Here is a 20,537-nt window from a genome sequence, read left to right on the forward strand (position 1 = left end):
GCTTTGAGTGAGATTTTTAATCCTGAGTTCTAGTTTGATTGCACTGTGGTCTGAGAGATAGTTTGTTATAATTTCTGTTCTTTTACATTTCCTGAGGAGAGCTTTACTTCCAAGTATGTGGTCAATTTTGGAATAGGTGTGGTGTGGTGCTGAAAAAAATGTATATTCTGTTGATTTGGGGTGGAGAGTTCTGTAGATGTCTATTAGGTCCGCTTGGTGCAGAGCTGAGTTCAATTCCTGGGTATCCTTGTTGACTTTCTGTCTCGTTGATCTGTCTAATGTTGACAGTGGGGTGTTAAAGTCTCCCATTATTAATGTGTGGGAGTCTAAGTCTCTTTGTAGGTCACTCAGGACTTGCTTTATGAATCTGGGTGCTCCTGTATTGGGTGCATATATATTTAGGATAGTTAGCTCCTCTTGTTGAATTGATCCCTTTACCATTATGTAATGGCCTTCTTTGTCTCTTTTGATCTTTGTTGGTTTAAAGTCTGTTTTATCAGAGACTAGGATTGCAACCCCTGCCTTTTTTTGTTTTCCATTTGCTTGGTAGATCTTCCTCCATCCTTTTATTTTGAGCCTATGTGTGTCTCTGCACGTGAGATGGGTTTCCTGAATACAGCACACTGATGGGTCTTGACTCTTTATCCAACTTGCCAGTCTGTGTCTTTTAATTGGAGAATTTAGTCCATTTACATTTAAAGTTAATATTGTTATGTGTGAATTTGATCCTGTCATTATGATGTTAGCTGGTGATTTTGCTCATTAGTTGATGCAGTTTCTTTCTAGTCTCGATGGTCTTTACATTTTGGCATGATTTTGCAGCAGCTGGTACTGGTTGTTCCTTTCCATGTTTAGCGCTTCCTTCAGGAGCTCTTTTAGGGCAGGACTGGTGGTGACAAAATCTCTCAGCATTTGCTTGTCTGTAAAGTATTTTATTCCTCCTTCACTTATGAAGCTTAGTTTGGCTGGATATGTAATTCTGGGTTGAAAATTCTTTTCTTTAAGAATGTTGAATATTGGCCCCCACTCTCTTCTGGCTTGTAGGGTTTCTGCCGAGAAATCCGCTGTTAGTCTGATGGGCTTCCCTTTGAGGGTAACCCGACCTTTCTCTCTGGCTGCCCTTAACATTTTTTCCTTCATTTCAACTTTGGTGAATCTGACAATTATGTGTCTTGGAGTTGCTCTTCTCGAGGAGTATCTTTGTGGCGTTCTCTGTATTTCCCGAATCTGAATGTTGGCCTGCCTTGCTAGATTGGGGAAGTTCTCCTGGATAATATCCTGCAGAGTGTTTTCTAACTTGGTTCCATTCTCCGCATCACTTTCAGGTACACCAATCAGACGTAGATTTGGTCTTTTCACATAGTCCCATATTTCTTGGAGGCTTTGCTCATTTCTTTTTATTCTTTTTTCTCTAGACTTCCCTTCTCGCTTCATTTCATTCATTTCATCTTCCATTGCGGATACCCTTTCTTCCAGTTGATCGCATCGGCTCCTGAGGCTTCTGCATTCTTCACGTAGTTCTCGAGCCTTGGTTTTCAGCTCCATCAGCTCCTTTAAGCACTTCTCTGTATTGGTTATTCTAGTTATACATTCGTCTAAATTTTTTTCAAAGTTTTCAACTTCTTTGCCTTTGGTTTGAATGTCCTCCTGTAGCTCAGAGTAATTTGATCGTCTGAAGCCTTCTTCTCTCAGCTCGTCAAAATCATTCTCCATCCAGCTTTGTTCCATTGCTGGTGAGGAACTGCGTTCCTTTGGAGGAGGAGAGGTGCTCTGCATTTTAGAGTTTCCAGTTTTTCTGTTCTGTTTTTTCCCCATCTTTGTGGTTTTATCTACTTTTGGTCTTTGATGATGGTGATGTACAGATGGGTTTTTGGTGTGGATGTCCTTTCTTTGTTAGTTTTCCTTCTAACAGACAGGACCCTCAGCTGCAGGTCTGTTGGAATACCCTGCCGTGTGAGGTGTCAGTGTGCCCCTGCTGGGGGGTGCCTCCCAGTTAGGCTGCTCGGGGGTCAGGGGTCAGGGACCCACTTGAGGAGGCAGTCTGCCCGTTCTCAGATCTCCAGCTGCGTGCTGGGAGAACCACTGCTCTCCTCAAAGCTGCCAGACAGGGACATTTAAGTCTGCAGAGGTTACTGCTGTCTTTTTGTTTGTCTGTGCCCTGCCCCCAGAGGTGGCGCCTACAGAGGCAGGCAAGCCTCCTTGAGCTGTGGTGGGCTCCACCCAGTTCGAGCTTCCCGGCTGCTTTGTTTACCTAAGCAAGCCTGGGCAATGGCGGGCGCCCCTCCCCCAGCCTCGCTGCCGCCTTGCAGTTTGATCTCAGACTGCTGTGCTAGCAATCAGCGAGATTCCGTGGGCGTAGGACCCTCCAAGTCAGGTGTGGGATATAGTCTCGTGGTGCGCTGTTTTTTAAGCCGGTCTGAAAAGCGCAATATTCGGGTGGGAGTGACCCGATTTTCCAGGTGCGTCCGTCACCCCTTTCTTTGACTCGGAAAGGGAACTCCCTGACCCCTTGCGCTTCCCAGGTGAGGCAATGCCTCGCCCTGCTTCGGCTCGCGCACGGTGCGCGCACCCACTGGCCTGCGCCCACTGTCTGGCACTCCCTAGTGAGATGAACCCGGTACCTCAGATGGAAATGCAGAAATCACCCGTCTTCTGCGTCGCTCACGCTGGGAGCCGTAGACCGGAGCTGTTCCTATTCGGCCATCTTGGCTCCTCCCTCCCAAAGGGGTTTTCTTGATGCTTCTCTCACTAGACTTGGAATGAGAAGGCAGCCCCCCTCATCCCTCCCTTTTGTGCTGTGTTGGACCCAGAGAATGGCAGCTCTCTCTCTAAAGAGGTCTCTACAAATCTGCCCCTTTGAAAACCCTCTCTACTCCTTTTATATTCTCAAAACTGGTGAGGGGTTACAACAGAAAACAAAAACACGTTTTTTATATCTTTCCTTTGAAGTTTTCTATTTTTGTCTATCTCAGGACTCACCTTGGTAGCTGATATTTAATGTAACTTGGCACCTCAGCCAAATCATGTAAATTAACACGACACAATTGCAATATCATGTGGTCAGCACAGAACAAGAGGTCAATGTATGTGACATTGGGAAAACAAAGAAAAGGGGCACCTCACTCAGCTGGAGAATGAGTGATCCAGGACATTTTTGGAGAAGGTGATTCCTTTTTTTTTTTTTTTTTTTTTTGAGACAGAGTCTCACTCTGTCACCCAGGCTGGAGTGTGATCTCGGTTCACTGCAATCCCCGCCTCCCAGGTTCAATCAATTTCCTGCCTCAGCCTCCCCAGTAGCTGGGACTACAGGCACGCACCACCATGCCCGCTAATTTTTGCATTTTTTATAGAGATGGGATTTCACCATGTTGCCTAGGCTGGTCTCCTGAGCTCAAGTGATCTGCCTGCCTCAACCTCCCAAAATGCTGGGATTACAGGTGTGAGCCACTGTGGCCAGCCCTTGACTCTTTCTTAGCAGATGCATTAGAGTTAGCAATGAGATCAACTTTTAGGGAGACTTTTTTGGAGAAGATGCTCAAGAAGGCACCCCATGCCATGTACATTTTTAGAGAGAATAAAAAAAATGGTTACAAAGAAAATCTTGGTGGGTTTCCCATTTAGTCTCTGCTATGGATTGAATGTATCCCCCAAAGTTCATGTGTTGGAACTTTGATCCCCAGTGCAGTGGTGTTGGAAGGTGACATCTAATAATGAAAGATGTTTGGGTCATGAAGTCACTGCTTTCATAAATGGGTTAATACTATTATCATGGCAGTGGATTTGTTATCACAGGAGTGGATTCCTTATAAAAGGATGAGTTTAGCCCTCTCTTGCACTCTCTCACCCATGTGATGCCTTCTGCCACACAGCAAAAAGGCCCTCACAAGATGCCAGTTCCTTGATCTTGGACTTCCCAGCCTCCACAATCATGAGTCAATAAATTTCTGTTCACTATAAATTACTCTGTCTGTGATATTTTGTTATAACAACATAAAATAGAGTAAGACAGTCCCTAAATTTTCCATAAACTCATACATGTTAATGTCACTGTAAAATCAGAAACTCTATATTATTATTAATTAATCTTGGGAGATTTCTTCAATTTCACTTATGCTAATAATAAGCTTCATTTTTTAAACAAGAGTATAAGAACGGCCATTTATGGATTTAAAAGACATCCCGATGAAAACTGACGGTGGGAGTAGAGAGGTATGAGTGCTTTGAAATGATGATACCGTTTAAAAAATAGTCCAAATAGAATTTAATGGACTGTGAAACTGCAGTTTCAAATTAATGAGTGTACCTAGTAAAAAGCTTTGCACCAAGAAGGAATATGAAATGTCAACTGAAATATTATAATTAGCTTAATAGTTTAAGCAACTTGCTTATTAATATGTCATTTATTTTGGCAGGTATTTTTTGGGGTAGTGAAGGCAAGGAACTGCATCTTTTAGTATTCTTACCATATCTTTATAAATCATTTTCAGCATGCTCACACATATGCCACACATGATGGATCATGCAATCAAATGCATGCATCATCCAGGCTTCAAGGAAATTTTGACTAAATGCTTTAAAGTCACAATTACATACTTAATACTGGATCTTGATTTGATGTGTCCAAAGTTTGAAAGTCATTACCCAAAAAGAAAGGACAGCAGATATGGTCAATCAACTTTTATTTTTAATTACCCAAGTGTGTACTGTCCTTTGTATGAAGATACAATGGAGGATACAAAAGGAAGAAGAGATAAAATTTCTACCATCAAAAAAGTTAAAATCAGCTGGAGACACACCGCACAAAACAGTAAGACTTAAGGCTATATACTGAGTAGCATTTGAGAAGTGTAAGACAACTTAGCACAGAGTAAACCCACACAACAGGCCACCATCAGTAACTATGACAGGGAGTGAAGGAGGATAATTGGGGAAAACATCCAAGGAGGTGGGAAAAGCGTTGGATTTGTGTTCTAGTCCCCCAGATACCAGTGGCTTATTGTGGCTCTTAGGTAATTAAGTTCCACCTCTGTGGGCTTCAGTTTGCTCAACTCTAAAACAGAAGGTGAGGACTAAATGGTCTTTACTGTCTTTCAGCTGTAACAATACAGTATTCTAAGGACAAATGCAAAGAACTTGGGAAGGTGAGGCTATTACAGGTAAGAGGAAGAACAAGCACAAAGCCACAGTGGTAGGAAAAAATTCATTGCTTGTGCATGGGCAAGGTGTGTTGCGGGGCAGCAAGAACCTTAAACAAGCCAATTTAACTATTCTAAAGATTCTGAGGGCAATAAACTTGGAAACTGGTGAAACAGAACGCTAAGCCAGGTAAGGGACACTAAGCAGGGGCCACAACGGAGAAAGAGATACCATGTATTTTACAGTCAGAGTTGGATTTATCTTCATGCTCCCCGCCTCACTCCACATTATTTGTCTTCATGGAACTTTACTGCAACTCTTTCCCCAAACCCAAATCCCAAATACAGTAAGAAGAGAGTGTGATTACAGACACCCTCTCTCTTTAGACTCGCACAAGTAGCCCCCTTTTGTGGGCCAGGAAGCCAAGAGCCGTTGCTGAAAAGATGGTGGTCAATCCAATCAGCCTGAGCAGGCCTGGCACGGAGGGCAAATGTCTCTCCAAAAAGGTCGTGGTGATGGGCTGTGCAGGGACATCCTGGGTTCAGAAAACATTGGGTATTAGTACAGGGCTTGTGCACTTTATTCCAGAAAGTCTGTACTTTCTCCAGCTCTCTGAACATGACCCATTCTTGCCAACCTCTAGACCAGTAAACACGATGTTCCCTCTGCTTATACTGTTTACCCTGTCTTCCTCACTGGACCCTTCACTTCCTCAGGGAGGCTTTCTTTCCTGAGATCCCAGCCTAGGATGACATTCTCCTTTTGCATTTTTTCTCAGCATGTCTTCTTCACTGTTCTGTACTTTTTGGTTATCATCTGCATTCTCCACCAGATGTTGAGCTCCACAGAAATGCTGCTGTGCCTTTGCCACAATGGCTGATACAGAACACGTGTGCCATAAATACTTGTTAGTAAATGAATCAATGGTCTCCACAGCCCACAATCCCATCCCTGGCAGAAGCACTAAGAGAATGACTGTGGAGTGGCAGGCCTATTCTCTTTGACTTCACACTTAAAAGGATAGAGCAATAATTCTGACCTTTGTGACTTTGTCCTCTAAAGTGCGTTTGCACTCTAACCTCTATGCATCCCTCCTTCCAGCCAGGAAAACTTCCTAGGATTTTATTACAAAAATGATGAGTATATTAAAAATAAAATTTTAATCTAAATATTCTCCATTTCATTCCATTTGTTTGTCCCTGGACAGGAGATGCTAACACACTTTCCTTTCTTTTCCTACCTCATGTGGAGAATCACCAGGCTAGATATTTATTTGACAGGCATTTATTGAGTTATTATTTTTAGAAGTCTCCGATAAATGTCTCCCTCCTCATCAAAAAATATTTTTTCCTAATAATCTGTAATGAATGTGACAGCTACAAATTTATCAAAGTTCATCTAAATCTGTCACCTCTACCCTAACCCATGATATTTATTTAAACATTCATGTTTAAATCACTTAGTTGAATCACTTAGGAAAAGGTATGTGAATATATACAAGTGTGCTCTTCTTGAAAATAATGGGTTTAGAGAAAAGATATCTAATTTCATGAAATAAAACATAGCCTACCACAGACTCTGGTTCTGACTGCCAGATTTCATCCTCTGGAATCTTCCCCATGGCATGCAGGATCTGAAATGAAAAAACACACTGGCAAATAGCAAAAATGACACCATCTTTCTTCTAATCTGCTCCCTAAAGGACTAAGTAACTGTCTCTTGAGATATCCATCAAAAACACCAAGGTAAAGGCCAGAACACTCCATTCAACCTTTAAGAGGTGCCAAAAGGTCTTTCTCCTGTGGTATAAGAGGTTCCAATCATTAGGCTTACCATAAATTTTAATAGTTATGAACACACCTCAAATAGGGATGACATCAGAGGAACTGTCAGAAAATCTTTACTGTGAAATGAATTGAATTTTGAGTCCTAATAGAAGCATGTTTGGTTCTAGAATATCAGACCTAGGTTACCTTTCAAGTATAGTCACGTTGATCATTTGTCCCATGGGCTCTTTTTACTTCGGGTGACATATTAGGTATTTTCATTATTACTTTGCGCTAAGGTGTTCACTTCACCTGAGACAATAGTTAAAATAGTATTTTATGGGTCTTAAGATGGGGGTTACTGGAGAGTTGGTCTCCAGGCTCTCAGATATCTTTGACCTACATGTCAGGACCATGAGTTGCCTCCTTCCCCATAATCTATGACCCCAGACCCTACCTCTCGGGCTGCTCTCTCCCCGGCCTCTACAGCCCCCTCCATGTAGCCGCTCCAGTGTGTGGCAGTCTCGGTGCCTGCAAAGTAAATCCTGTCCACTGGCTGGCGTAGAACCCTTGGAACAAAAGCAAAGAGGCAAAAGTGGTCAGTCTCAGAGAGTCAGAGAAAAGTTTTCCCATAAAGACCAATGCTGGTCAGCTTCCTCAGATTCTAAACAATCAAGAAGGACATCGGCAATTTTGGAATAATGTTTATGTGGTTCCTCCAGCTCTTGCATGATCCTTGTCACAAACAAAATAGAATAAAAGCCAAAGTTCACTCCTGCACCAAGAGTTGCAGGTGAAGGAGCTGACATTAATGGACGTAAATTATGTATTTGCTTCATCAACATGAAGTGAGGGACTGTATAAGCCCAGTCACATGGCTCCCTTTATGGCTCACTGGCTCTGTGGCAAGGTGATACATGCCCCCAATTCCCCACTGGCTATTCCACTAGTGAACTTGGCAAATCACTTACTCTCACTGTGCTCTGGCTTCCTTGCCTCTTAAAGGGAATGGTCCACTGATTTCTAAGACCCTTTCCATCAGTAACATTTAACAAATCTGAGAGTCTGACTATGGCTCCATAACTCCTATTCCTTGAACACTTGCCTGTACTGGTGAGGTCGGTACTATTATTATCACCATTTTGCAGATAAGAATATGGAGGTAGACTGTGGTGGACATTGTGATGAACCACGCAGGCCCCCTTCAAGAATGAAAGACTTATTCCCAGCTGCTGGGAGTGCTGCCAGAAGAGGGCTTACTGATGTCAGCCCTCTTTGGAGATTGCCTCTGCTAAAAAATACTATGTCACCTACTAGGTCATGCCTCCTTCCACAGTTGCATCCAGTGACTGATCACCACGGGCTGTAAATACCTGATTCCCAAGCTCCAACTTGAGACCTCCCACTCTGAAGGGCCGTTCTAGTTCTGGAACTTCCTCTGGGGTCAGCTGAGGCCTTCACTGGAACTGCACTGCAGCCCAAGTTCTCCCTATGCCCACTCCTGCTTCCTTCTCCCTTCCACAGGTGCCAATCCTAAGGGCATGCCTTAATATATATCCTGTCTGCTAATCGTTGTTTCAGGGTCTGCTTCCTGGAACCTAACCAGCAACAAAAACAAAGTAATTTGCTCTCGGTCACAGCTAGTAAGTGGCAGAGTTGGTATTTGAACACAGGCAATCTGACTCTGGAACCTACAGTCTTAACCACTTAGTTATACTTCCTCTCTCTACTGCATTATTTCTTCAATCTTTTAAAGAACTCTGTGATGTAGCTACTATTATCATTATCTCATTTTACACATGAGAAGACTGAGGCTTGGAGAAATGTTCAGTGATATGCCAAGAGCCACACTCCTAGAAAATAGCAAAGCCAGCATTTGAACCATGTCTAACAGATGTCAAAGTCTCTATTTCTATCTTATATTCTTTGCCTGGTGTATCATCAGCCTATAATATTTAATAGTTAGTAGACTGCCCACATGCTATACAAGGGACTGAAATGTCACAGCAGTTGGCCTGTAAGAGGGGCGGTTCATTGTTGCTCTGACAAAAATACCATAAGGAAAGCACCGTCAACATGCCATTATTCATCCTGTCTCAGGGTTCTCTTATATCTGATAAGCGATGTCAAGAACTAACATCCATGTTGCATCTTAGTCAACACTGTACACCACTGGGCCTTTTATTAGAAAACCAAATGAGCTGGCTTGCATTGGTGGGTTTTCTTTCACCTGCTCTGATCGTAGTCATCACAAAAAGGAGAAGAAAATACAAGGAGAGATATTATATAGAATACAGATGGTCTCCAACGTATAATTGTTAACTTTATGATGGTGTTAAAGCAATACACATTCAGTAGAAACCATACTTCAAGTACCCATACAACCATTCTGTCTTTCACTTTCAATACCGTATTTAAAACTTGACATGAAATATTCAACCCTCTATTATAAAATATGCTTTCTGTTAGATTATTATGCCCAACTGTAGGCTAATATAAGTGTTCTGAGCATGTTTAAGGTAGCTAAGCTAAACTGTGATATTCGGTACATTAGGTGTATTAAGCGCATTTTCCACTTATAATATTTTCAATTTATGGTGGGTTTATTGGGATATAACCCCATCATATTTTGAGGAACATCTGTATTAGTATATTGATGACAACACATGAAATATATAGAGAGCCTAAGGGTACTCAGGAAGGAACCCTTCCTACAAGAGAAGGTGGATTGACTTTCCCCATGTTGATTAAACAATGCCGTTTTTCAATACATGTTTACTTTTTTTTTTCAATGGAGAAAACTAACCCCAGCTGGAGACCTCTAGGAGGCCTGGCTAGACCCTAAGAATGAAATATTCGAAGAAAGAACAAAGGCTTAGAGAACTAATCATATTATCAATCAGAATATGTGAAAACCAAGAATTAATTTTAAACAAAGAGATAGTTTCCCTCCACTTGTCATTTGGAAATTATGTTCCTTTAGGGGAAAAAAAGAGTCCAACAACCAGGTAAGAAAAATACCTGCCCCTTCTTTTGCAGGTGCGTGAACAGACAGTATATATTTACAAAAGATATAGGACATCATAAAGGGGAACTCCACATATATTTCTTGTGGCTTATGAGTTTTACTGCATAATCACGACAATCATTTTTTTCACCCTATCCACAAGAAACATTTCTTAAGAAATGTATATTTAGTTCTTTACCAAGTTGTACTGGTAATTCTGTCTTCTCTCTTCCTTCAGAACATGTACTGTGAACTTCCAGGGCTCTGAATATAAAACTTATTGCAATATCTTAAATACCATGGCCCTGAAGGGTCAAGGGAAGTCTTCTGGGCAGGTAGTCTCTGTTCAAGCTGGGAATTATGTTAAGCTATGCTGTGCCTTAGTTTCTACCCTACAAATTGAAGGTAGTTATAGGAAGCCTGACATATATCCCTGGGAAGGAATAAAGATAAAAGAAGGCATTACTGTATCGCCACCAATGCCAGATACAATGGGATTTATCTTGCTTCTCTCACGTGGTCAGGATCAGGCCAGTTCAGGTAAGTGTCCTCTTTGTTCCCCAAACCAAAAGGTATTTATGAAATTGAGCATAAAACCCACCACTCTGTGGTCAGAAATCTAATCATATCACACTTCTGATTTAAAACAAAGCCAAAAACAAAAGTAATGCAGTGATAGCTGTTCTCTGTTGAAATATCAAGTTTTGTATTCCTGAATGTGTCATATAGGGCAAAGTGTTCTTCCTCCCCCTTTGGTCTGATTCTCCATTCTGTCCTTAATATCACCCATAGCCCATCTGATATAATATTTTGATATTTGTCCCTGCCCAAATCTCATGTAGAATTGTAATTCCCAATGCTTGAGGTGGGGCCTGGTGGGAGGTGTTTGGATCATGGGGACGGATCCCTCATGGCTTGGTGCCTTCTTCATGATAGTGAGTTCTAGCAAGATCTGGTCACGTAAGAGTGTATGGCACCTCTCCCCACCACACTTGCTTGTTCCTGCTTTCGCCATGTGACTTGCCTGTTCTCACTTTGCCTTCTGCCATGATTGTGAGCTCCCTGAGGCTTCACCAGAAACTGAGCAGATGCCAGCACCATGTTTGTATAGCCTGCAGAACTATGAGCCAATTGAACCTTTTTTCTTTATAAGTTCCCCAGACTCAGGTATTTATTTTAAGCAATGCAAGAATGGCCTAATACACCATCCATGCAAAGTTCTTCCCCAGACTTTCCAGAAACCTGTGGGATCCTAGCGTTTTCCTCATACCATTCCATCTGCATAGACTGCATCCCCAATAGCCTTTCTGTGCCTCCTACAACCCTCAGGTGGTATGTGCATTATGAAGCCTTCCCAGATTTCTCTAAGTAAAGCTAGCCTGTGCCTCTGTGTGTTCCAGTGGTATCTCTATGCCCCTGTATTAGAGCATTTACCTCAGTGGTAACATTCTGAGTGGTGATACAGTAGTGCCCTCCTTTATCCTTATTCCCTCCCAGGGACATATGTCAGTACTTTAGAGTCAATTTTTGATATCATGTCCTCTCCCCATCCCCACCCTAGCCCTCAACACTGTCAGCTCCTTCTCAGCAGGGAGGCTGTCCTTGGTATTGAAGTTCTCAGCACAGTGCTTCGCAAATGGTTGGCACTTAGCCAATAAATGCAGAATGAAACAAATACCATTAACATATTCTACACTCAGTGATACGATTTGGCTCCGTTTCCCCACTCAAATCTCATATTGTAGCTCCCATAATTCTCATGTGTTGTGGGAGGGACCCGGTGGGAGATGAGTGAATTATGGGCAGGGGTCTTTCCTGTGCTGTTCTGGTGATAATGAATGGATCTCACAAGATCTGATGGTTTTAAAAATGGGAGTTTCTTTGCACAAGCTCTCTCTTTGCCTGCTGCCATCGACGTACGATGTGACTTGCTCCTCCTTGCCTTTTGCCATGATTGTGAAGCCTCCCCAGCCATGTGGAACTGTAAGTCCAATAAACCTCTTACTTTTGTAAATTGCCCAGTCTCAGGTATGTCTTTATCAGCAGTGTGAAAACAGACTAACACAGTCAGCATATCTAAAAATTAACTTAATGACCCAGCAGCTTATCAGGTGCTGCCCCTTGGCCCCAGAATGTTCTCTTGGATAATATTTTGCCATCTTTAAGCAGGTAAAGGAAGTGCTAACCAAAGTTATTACGTATCTTCTGATAAGCAGGTTTTACTCCTTATTCGACCAGTTTTCATGGACAGATTGATTAGCCATTTCCACTTACCCCCTCTGTTTGCTGCATACTTTCAACAGTCTTTGACTCACTAGTCTACATTTCTCATTCTGTTTAGATTAAGCTTTTGGCATTAAATTATTGCTTGGTTTAGTAATAGTATAATAGTCATAAAAATCACTGCTATATTATTAGTTCATTTATTGTCATCAAATAAATTAACTAAACAACAACACACTTGGATGTATAATGCTGTGAATGCTAAAAGCCATTGAAGTATGCACCGTTTTGAATAGGTGAATTGTATGGTATGTGAATTACGTCTCAATAAGGAGTTAAAAAATAACTCATACTTCCCAGCATCTAAAGATTAGGATCAAAAAATAAAAAAACTCATACTTTCTTGAACATACTGATTATTGCTCACTTTTCATCATTTTGTGCTTTCCCATCCACTTGCTAAGAAAGTGAGGTTCAGAAAGGAGAAGTGACCTGTTTGGCATGACAAAGTTTGTTATTGGTAGAATCAGAGCTGGGACCCAAGTCTCTTCATGCCCAGTCTAGAACTCATTTTGTTTTTATAATTTTGTCCCCGTGTTGGCAGTTGTACAGTGGCATTTGAGGAAGTTTTACTGAGTCCTAACTCAGTATAAGGACACTTCTTCTGACACTGTGGGTGAACCCTTGGACTACCTAAAATGCTACTTTTTTTATTTTTAATTTTTATGGGTACAGAGTAGGTGTATATGTCTATGGGTACATGATGTGTTTTGATACAGGCATGCAATGTGTAATAATCACATCATGAAGAATGGGGTAAAATGCTATTCTTATGCTGAAACCTTCTATGGTTATATTGATTGGAATTGCTCTTCCAGAGAAAAGCAGCACCATGATATATGTATAATTATAATGATTTCATTCATAAGATACACGATTTCATTCATAAGATACACGATTTCATTCATAAGATACACGATTTCATTCATAAGATACAAAGGAAATTGGGTTTTTTTTTTTTTTGTATTTATAAGAAACAAGGGAGAAGAGCTACCTGAACCTATTTAGGTTTTGGATTCAGGTGCAGGGGATTTCAGTAACAGCTTAGCATGCTTTTACTCTACCTTCCATATTGAGTCAGGATCCCAGGGGGGAAGTAAGTTGTGTAGCAGCCCCCAGAGTACTGCTCCTCACACCAGTTCTTTTCTTCATAATGCACTGGCTGCAAGATAGAGCAACAAAAACTTGAAGGAGACTCAGAGAAAGCTATTTAGCCTAGAATAAATCGAACAGTTTAGTAGGCTTTGTATTGTCAAACCAATGTATTTTGGAAATAGAGTTGCATTATCCTGATGTTTTTAAAGATATGTCTTTGGGCAGGTAAATGTCCTTGGTAATAAGCTTCTAAGAAATTCAGATCTTAGAATGTTTTTTTCATTTGGTTTCTTCGTATCTTAAGTACTGTTCATAAATTGCGATAGTCTAATTCCATTTTTACCTTGGTTTTACCTATTAAAAAGTTTTAGTGCCTGATGGTTTCAAGAAAAGTTTTTAAAAGGATTTATGTTTACTGGAGTGGCTGGATAGGAAAAAAGGCAGAAAAATATGTCTGTTGAAGAAAAAGGATTATCAGGTTCATGTTTTGGTGGAGGTGAGCTTTCTTGAGGGGGGCTGAACAAACATGTTTTTGTGGCAGGCAAGCACTTCTGTTGATGGTGGTATTTGTAAACAACTATTGGTCTGAAAAATATGTTTTTTGCCACGAACAGGCAAAACTGGCAGAGATTTTGTAAAGCTCAAATGCTTTTTTAAAGTAACCAAACAGAAGCTTTATCATTAAGCATTACTTCGAAAAGATAAAATCAACGTAGCAAGTTTTAAGAAAACAATGTTTGTTTTAAAGGGAGATTTTGAAAAACATTTTGTTTAAAAGAATTGCAATCACACAGCTGACTTTGGACAGTCATTTATAAGGCATCGTATTTACAAAGTATGATTATGAGGTTCTGCCTGATGGGTTAAGTGGCTCCAGGTCTTCTGTGGTATCACCACGCTACACGCCCCAGCACCTGACGGCTACATCCACCTCCTAAGCAAGCTTCTCTGGCTGTCTCCAGCCAATCAGAAGAAAAGTTGGACTTTATCTTTCAATGTATCTTGTTCCCAGGAATTTCTTCCTTCCACAAAATAGACACCAAAGCAAAAATAAAACAAGTGGCCTTCTCTATGCCAAGAGCAAACAAGGACAGGACCAACTTATTTTTATCATCAGGAATTAATCATGCACACCCTTCTTAGGAAAAGAGACTTTCTCAAATGAAAAATGATCAGCCTTTTTCAAAATATGAGGACAAATGCTTTCTCCTTCAACTGAAGTTCCCCAAACAACCATCTCACGAGTTGTTGCAGGAACTTCAATTAACAAACTGCTTTAGCCTGGGAGTGCCTCAGAATGTAACTTCACAAAGCTTGAATATCTACCAGGGTGAAATATCTTGAATGGCTTTTTTTTTTTTAAATCAACTCCACACTCTTTATTCTCCAGACCTCTAGCATTGAATGGCATTTTTTTAAATTATACTTTAAGTTTTAGGGTACATGTGCACAACGTGCAGGTTACATATGTATACATGTGCCATGTTGGTGTGCTGCACCCAGTAACTCGTCATTTAACATTAGCTACATCTCCAAATGCTATCCCTCCCCCCTCCCCCCACCCCACAACAGGCCCCAGTGTGTGATGTTCCCCTTCCTGTGTCCATGTGTTCTCATTGTTCAATTCCCACCTATGAGTGAGAACATGCAGTGTTTGGTTTTTTGTCCCTGTGATAGTTTGCTGAGAATGATGGTTTCCAGCTTCATCCATGTCCCTACAAAGGACATGAACTCATCATTTTTTACGGCTGCATAGTATTCCATGGTGTATATGTGCCACATTTTCTTAATCCAGTCTATCATTGTTGGACATTTGGGTTGGTTCCAAGTCTTTGCTATTGTGAATAGTGCCACAATAAACATACGTGTGCATATGTCTTTTACACTGTTGGTGGGACTGTAAACTAGTTCAACCACTGTGGAAGTCAGTGTGGCGATTCCTCAGGGATCTAGAACTAGAAATATCATTTGACCCAGCAATCCCATTACTGGGTATATACCCAAAGGATTATAAATCATGCTGAATGGCATTTTTAAACAGAAAAAACTAATAATTTTTAACAGATGTTAAGTTCTGTTTTTAGTGAGTATATACTGTATTTTTTGTCTTGATACTTTACTCAATATCCTTGAGCCTGGAGGCTATGCCTATATTTAAACTTGCTAATTGGTATATGAAAGCAAAAAAAAAAGCAAAGCATATTCCTCGTTAATATTGTTTCTCTAATTGTTCTAGTTTATTTGCTGAGAAAGAATTCCAAGAAACATCAAGAGCATGTGTTTCACCTGTATCAAGTACAGAAGATCTGCAATGGTGGGGCGAGGAAGGAGGGAGAGAATTTTGCTTTAAAATAGTGAACAAAAATGACAAATTTGAAAGACACAACGACTTAACCAGGAGGAAGCAAGTCACTCCAAAGCTGAGCAAAGTAAGTGTTAGAGTAACAGGACTAAGTCATGTAGCTGCTCAACTAGATTATGGTATATACTACAGAGACTTGGATTTAAGAGGCTTAACAAGTTAAACATTCTCAGCCTCCTCATTAGACTTTTCTCACGCATTAACTGCTCATTTGTACACTGGTCTCCATTGTCTTCAAATGCTTCACAGATAATTGGATTTAATAATCACTTTCAAAAGGTGACATAGTCTATGTCAAAACATTAAAAACTTAGCAGTCTGATGAATGTCATGAGAACACCAATTCATCATTTTAAATATTGATGAAGGAGGTGATTATGGGTACTTGTTATGAGTACTTTGGGCCCTCTGACTGTCACCAAATGCCCCCTACCCTGCCCCTATCCCACCTTTAACCACCTTAGAGTTCTACTTGATTCATTTGAAGATCACCGTTTTCTCAGGCTACTTCCAAAGGTGTCTAGAAAACTCAACTGGCATACAGACAGCCTGTCTTCTTTACATCTCTCATGTTCAAGGGTAAAACAAGGCAGAAAAGAGGCCATGCAGGAGTGGGGGCAGGTAATCTTATTTTTTAACTGTGAGACAGTGGGGGATGGGGTAGGTATAGGTTTATGTACCTGAGTGAGACTCTGCCCTTCTTACAAGATCACCAGAGAGGGGAAAAAGCCCTTTTCATCCCCATCCTGGCTACCAGGATCTAGGATCTCCCTATGGGTAGTAGAAGCTCCCCTCTTTTACCTCCCTAACAGAACTGGAAGCAGAGTGACCCAATGCCCTCTCCCAGGAAGAAACTCTGAATTCAGGGACAATGTAGCACCACCTAAACCACAGCATATTGCAAGTTCCCTGACCTGCCACCAGCACAGCCAGGGCCCACACTCTCTGGAACCACTTGTAAACTGACCAGTCCTGTGTAGATGCCTCTGCAAATACATTAGGAAAAACATGAACTTCAGGACCCAACTTGCATCAACCTATCCCTGCTAGTCACTTGGGGACAAAGAAAGGCCTCTCACCCTTAGTATAGGGTTGGGAAGCAGCCTTACCTCCAGAGCTTCTGGGGAACCCAGAACCTTGGCATAGAGTTCACAAAGTTTCTTCAACCTGCGAATGAAAAGAGACAAAAGAGAAAATAAAGGAAAGAAGGGAAGGAAAGAAAAAGTGAGAAAGAGGCATTTATCCCCTCATAAAAAAGATTCCATGAGCCATTGATTCCACTCCAGCATTTCATTTTAATTTTTTAAAACAAGGCATTTTGTTCCATTTCAGATGTCTTAAATCTTTGAGGTCACAAATATTAATCACACAGGATTGCTGGTAAGTCTTTAAGAAAGTAAAGCGACATGTTGCCTGAATCATGGTATTATTTTATTATTTTAAATCCAGGAGCCCTTTTGTTTATGAACAAAATATTTCTGAAACAAATGTTTATGAAAATGCCTAAGTTCTTCTCCCTCCCTCTCTTCTTTCTCTTTCTTTCTGTCTTTTTCTTTGTTTTTATACAAATGATGTAACTTGCCACAAGCAGAGGAATGGATAGAAAGAGCAAAGAAATAAGTACAGAAGTAGAACCAAATATATAAGGAAATTTAGAATTCATAAAGGTGGACATTTTAAACCCACAGGGAAAAGACAGCTTTCAATAAAATGGCACTGGGACAAATAGCTGCTCATGAAAGAAATAAAGTAGGATGCTTACATTATTTTCTTACACCAAAATATGTTTCAGAAGGATCAAAGATTTACATATAATAGGTCAGACCATAAAACGAATGGAAGAATGGGTGATTTCTAAAAAATTATCTTGGAATGAGAAAGTCTTTTCTATGTATGATAGATACTCAGAAACCATGGTTTTAAAATGGATAAGTTTGATTACATAAAAAGATAAAATTTTATTATAGTATAAAATGAATAAGCCATAAACAGGATCAAAAGGCAAAGTGGGAAAAGATTTGTTCCAGACATTGGAAACCCAGCAGTGAGCCAATCAGACAAAACATCCTACCTTCATGATCTTATATTCTAGTGGGGACATTTTTAGGGAAGAGGCCCAGGCAGACTGCTACAGCCCTGGCTATGTGCAGAGGTAACATTTGTCATTAAGGAGAACCCTGATGGAATCGGAAAGCATGCATCATAATATAATTCAGGAGCTCTTTCCTGGTAAATAGGTTATTAGCAGTGGTGTGGGAATAAATAATTGGCACTGGTGAACACTAATTGCAAGAAGAAATTGCCACCTCCTGAGGAATTAGTCCCACTGTACCTATAATCTGTAATTGTTATGCATCATTCATGTAGTATGTGTACAGCAGACTTCCCCAAAACACAGTAATTTTTCTCCCTGGTTTATCTCCTTCACAAGCAAATTTTCAGCCCCTGGGTTATATCCATTTTCACATTCTCCGTAGCCCCTAGCATGGTGTCTTATGTACAATAAACTCAATAAATATTAATTTGAATACTTTGGTTCTTAAGTTATCAGCACTATGTCTTTTACAACAAGACCCTTATAATTAACATAGCAAACACGTAGCATTGGCAATACACATATAATTAGGCAGTCCATAAGTTAAAAGTTAAGTAAAAGTGAAAGGCAGGCAAGTAGGTAGAAAAGAAGGAAAGAAAGAGAAAAGGGAGGGAGGGATGGAGTGGGGGGAAAGGAAGGAAGAAACGAAAGAAGCAGCATTTCTTTTGTTACCTTTCCTCTTTGGTAAGACGTGCCAGTTTTCTGGCTTTGTGGGCCAGGATAAATCTAAAGAATATAAACAAGAAAAAGGGGAGAAATTAATGGTTGGTTTCATCTTAGCCTCAGTTTTGTAGCTACACATGTGCCCAGTTTACACAGTTAAGTCAACGAAAAGAAACAAACTATACACTAGCTTTTCTTACGTTCAAAGTTTTATGATTTACATATCAAATTTCTGACACTGAAGAGCACTTTCTAACTTCAAGGAGTCAAGCGACTAAAAGTAAATGACTGGCCATAATTTTTGCCTTGGATAACACTATGGCTGACCCACTTCCCCTCACCCAGCTGGTGGTCAATAAGAATAACACTTGGGCCTCAGATGCCCACTTAAGGCTATGTCTGAGCTCTTCCAATTTCATCCAGTCCTTGCTCTTTGGTTTTGTCTCCACCATGGTGTCTCCCTAGCACCCAACCTTCTAGATTCCATCTCCATTTCTAGCCCCATGATTGCTTTCAACTAACAATTAGCTTTGATCTCCCTGTTCTGACTGTTGGCTCTCTCTGAGATAAACTCATACATGTCCTGAGGCCCATCTTAATTTTGGATACTCCAGGTCACCACCTCTCTGGGCCAGGATATCCTGGTCTTCCCTTCCCATGTGCTGGTCGTCCCTGGAAAGCTGAAGACTGGGCTGGTCTTGGCTCTTCTCTACTGGGACTCAGAAATCTCAGCATCTCATTTAAGTGACATGGATGCCCACACAGCCTCCACAAGAAGTCTCTTAGTAAAACACCCCAAGTCAGGTCTTTTTATCATGCTTTCAACAAAAGATGGGTCACCAAAATATGTCTACCCCCAACACTAAATACTAATAGAAAACTAACATAAAAATTTAAAAATGTTATTGGTATTCTGCTTCCTACCTAGATATTTATTCATTGGAAGACATTATTTAGAAAAGAACCAGTAATAATTTTTGTACCGCTGAATTTGAAAAATAGTACCACTGGGTAAAAAAAAATCACTTAACAAAGTTTGGGGCACATTTGTTAATAGTATGTGATTACCTTGTCAACACTGAATAGCAGCTACAACACCATAATTGTGCCTTACCCCATTATGGCAGCATAGTTGCCTTCAGGTTTGGTATCATCCAATGTGTAGGCAACTGGAGCTTCCTCTCCATCAATAATCATGGTTCCACAGTAATCTTAGAGAACAGCAAAATGGAAGAGCATATTCATCACTCTATCAAAATATCCATTACAGATACAATGAAGTGCATGTTTTTAATTGAGAAGCCCAAAGGCCAAATATAGCATGTTATACTCCAAACATATGAAGGCAAACCAAACTGATGTCAAAGGAGGGATAAGTAGCCAGCATTTTTTGAAAAAATCAAACCATAAGCCCTTCTCTGCAAAGAGTAAAGCATATGATATTAGGAATTCATCCAGGTCACCGTTTAATGAAATCTGGTTCTCCTTGCAGTTAATACTTGGGCTCCCTGTTTTCTCTTTCATAAGAAATCAGAATAAATCCAAAGATGTGTAAAGGAAATACCAGTTCATTACTGTAAAAAGGAAGAGACTGAACACTGACACTTTATGAAAAGTCACTTATTCTGAGTAGTTCTTTATTATCTGGAGGCAGTCTTTAGAGGGAAATTTATAGCACTAAATGCCCATAAGAGAAAGCAGAGAAGATCTAAAATCAACACCCTAACATCACAATTAAATGAACTAGAGAAGCAAGAGCAAACAAATTCAAAAGCTAGCAGAAGACAAGAAATAACTAAGATCAGAGCAGAACTGAAGGAGACAGAGACACAAAAAACCCTTCAAAAAAATCAATGAATCCAGGAGCCGGTTTTTTGAAAAGATCAAAAAAAATAGACCGCTAGCCAGACTAATAAAGAAGAAAAGAAAGAAGAATCAAATAGATGCAATAAAAAATGATAAAGGGGATATTACCAGTAATCCCACAGAAATACAAACTACCAACAGAGAGTACTATACTATAAACACCTCTGGGCAAATAAACTAGAAAATCTAGAAGAAATGGATAAATTCCTGGACACATACACCCTCCCAAGACTAAACTAGGAAGAAATCGAATCCCTGAATAGA

The 20,537-nt window shown here is 40.5% G+C and overlaps 1 protein-coding gene across 1 annotated transcript in view; it reads right to left on the bottom strand.

Annotated features, from left to right (window-relative positions):
* Positions 1-4,662: 4,662 nt before the first annotated feature.
* MAOB (monoamine oxidase B) overlaps positions 4,663-20,537 on the bottom strand; it is a 113,732-nt gene continuing 97,857 nt past the window's right edge. The window contains exons 9-15 of the mRNA XM_004064033.5: positions 19,522-19,618; positions 18,417-18,470; positions 16,759-16,816; positions 13,257-13,354; positions 7,360-7,471; positions 6,707-6,769; positions 4,663-5,671 (exon numbers count right to left, since the gene is read on the bottom strand). Of these exons, the coding sequence (XP_004064081.3) occupies positions 5,519-5,671; positions 6,707-6,769; positions 7,360-7,471; positions 13,257-13,354; positions 16,759-16,816; positions 18,417-18,470; positions 19,522-19,618 (635 nt within the window). The 3' untranslated portion in view covers positions 4,663-5,518. The remainder of the gene's footprint in view (positions 5,672-6,706; positions 6,770-7,359; positions 7,472-13,256; positions 13,355-16,758; positions 16,817-18,416; positions 18,471-19,521; positions 19,619-20,537) is intronic.

This window comes from Gorilla gorilla, chromosome X, assembly GCF_029281585.2.
Source record: "Gorilla gorilla gorilla isolate KB3781 chromosome X, NHGRI_mGorGor1-v2.1_pri, whole genome shotgun sequence".
NCBI lineage: Eukaryota > Metazoa > Chordata > Mammalia > Primates > Hominidae > Gorilla > Gorilla gorilla.